At 33.8% G+C, this 2,194-nt stretch overlaps 1 protein-coding gene across 1 annotated transcript; it reads right to left on the reverse strand.

Moving 5' to 3' along the window:
- Positions 1-97: 97 nt before the first annotated feature.
- On the reverse strand, positions 98-1,905 carry LOC111735071 (nibrin-like). The gene is made up of 3 exons (XM_023526877.1): positions 1,678-1,905; positions 796-944; positions 98-386 (listed from the first exon to the last, which is right to left on the reverse strand). Exons 2-3 carry the CDS (start codon positions 867-869, stop codon positions 113-115), a joined length of 348 nt encoding a protein of 115 aa, XP_023382645.1. The 5' UTR covers positions 870-944; positions 1,678-1,905; the 3' UTR covers positions 98-112.
- Between the last annotated feature and the right edge of the window lie 289 nt (positions 1,906-2,194).

A 2,194-nucleotide genomic window follows, 5' to 3' on the forward strand; every position in this document is an offset into this window, starting at 1 on the left:
AAATCAAAATCTGAAATATAATTTTATGTGTTACTGCACATAATAAACACATTTTTAAAAAGCCATTTCCGCCTAGTTGGTACACAAAGGCATGGCACTAGCATATGCAAATCTACAATTCTGATAAGTTTAAAGTAAATGACTTTAAAAACGACTGTGTACAGCAGGTGAATAAGTTTAAATTCACAGAACTTATTTTAACGTAATAACAAGGCATTCGACCTACTTTAATGGTAACTTTAACTGATTTCATGACAAGGTGAGTGCATTCTTCTGTCCAATTGTTTGCAGTGAGTCCTCCAAGGTTCAATATAGCTTGGTTTAAAGCCATCTTCCCAGAGACATCCAAACAAGAAGAGCATGCAACCAAGCGCTCATACTCTACTCTGTAAATAAAAATGAGTTACACAAAGTTATATTATCAATTACAAAGATGGCAACCTACAGAACTTTAAACCTGAAGCTCACATCACATGATGTGATTTTAATTTTTATCTATTATTAAACTTCATTATTAAAATAATGAAGTCATCGCTTCCTAAATCTGGAGTTGCAGAGTTAATATTATACCCTCGCCTATGCGGAATCAAACAAACATAGTTCAAAGATGCAATGGAACCTTACTCAAACTCTTATCCTGGTTATTACCTATCACTGACAAAGACGCACGGACCACATGTGTACAAAGTTCACCACTGAGCTAAGTAGGAACTAAATTAGACTTCTGCGTCCTTTAGAATTTGATTAGTGAAAATAAAGCTGTCCATTTTTAATATCGATTTTAAAAATTCTTACCTGAATTTACTTTCATACACTCCAAATGTAATTCTATCTCCTGGCTTCAAAGTACAGGAAAGGTCATTTCGCATTTTTTCCTCATTAACAAAGGTTCCATATTTAGAATTATCTTTTATTGTCAATACAGGAATTTCATCTATTTGACTCTGAAAAAAAAAATCAACAATTTAAAATGTTTTATCACTCAGTAAGTATTCAAAAATGTTTTCCTATACCTATAAGAATAGACACAAAACCTAAACATCACTGAACAGATCTAGCATTTGCTGATATGTAGTATTTAGTAAAAGTAATGGTTTTTCTTCCTTATTACTACCAGTACTATCATGAGCACAGCTATTTCTATGTATTTGTATTACTTTTATTACCCAACATTGTAATCACACCAACCAACCAATCAAAACAAACTCAAAGCCATTCAAAGAGCTGTGGGGAATAAGCAACAGCTGTTTACCCTAATAAAACAAATCAATTCTCAGTGTGAAAACCTATCTTAAACAGGAAATACCTGCGTTCACAGAGCTACACAAACTCTTTAAAGCAGACCTGACAATCTGTTCACTGCTCTACTTCCAGACTTCATACAGAGACTGACACACAGTAGGCACTCGATAAATGTTTAAGTAAATAAATATGTTCTTCTTCCTCTGAATTTCTAAATTAGAACAAAGAGTAAAATACTGGAACAGAAACTCCAATGATCAAAATAGACAAATACCACTGGTACCACTGCCCAAATGTAGGTATTTAATTTTTGCAAATTAAAAAAAAATTAACAGTTTTATGAAAGGTCCTACAAACTCTTACATACGCACCAAGGTAATCTTTTATGTTTTCAACCCCCTTACTTAAGCTAGTGAGATAACATTAGTAACATACCAGGTTGGTTACAGAAAAGTTAGCAGTTAACACAGCATGATTTCGACTAATTGACTGATCGTTTTCAATGAGAATGCCACAGTTTTTCCTTCCAACAACATACTCAACGCCAGTCAAAAGTCTGTATGGTTCTAAGAGAAATAAAAAAAAAGATAAAACCACATGTGTATATATGTAGATATAGATATAGATACATGCATACACATATAAAACAGATAAGGCAAATATTTACGTAAAATAGTGTTACTTTGCTATTTAAATGTTAATGGTCGACTCTATAAATCAAACTTATTTTTCTGGTAAAGCCTCACTGAAGGACGCAAAAGATTAAATAGATGGAAAACGCTATCATTTTGCTAAGAAAAAAGCAATACTAAAGTGTGACGGGTCAACCAAGTTAACTTCTAAATTTAATGCATTACCGAACAAAATCGAAACGCGCTTGACCCTTGAACCACGCGGTTTCGCACCACGCGGTGGTGACCTGCGGAAGACCAGGGCGACTTAAGTTGCGTGG

The sequence above is a fragment of the Pteropus vampyrus genome, unplaced genomic scaffold, assembly GCF_000151845.1.
Source record: "Pteropus vampyrus isolate Shadow unplaced genomic scaffold, Pvam_2.0 Scaffold13555, whole genome shotgun sequence".
Classification (NCBI taxonomy): domain Eukaryota; kingdom Metazoa; phylum Chordata; class Mammalia; order Chiroptera; family Pteropodidae; genus Pteropus; species Pteropus vampyrus.

Coding starts and splice junctions, on each gene's coding strand:
- LOC111735071 (XM_023526877.1), bottom strand. CDS start 869: ATGCGAAATGACCTTTCCTGTACTTTGAAGCCAGGAGATAGAATTACA. Junction 387..795: donor GTGTATGAAAGTAAATTCAG/GTAAGAATTTTT, acceptor TTTTATTTACAG/AGTAGAGTATGAGCGCTTGG.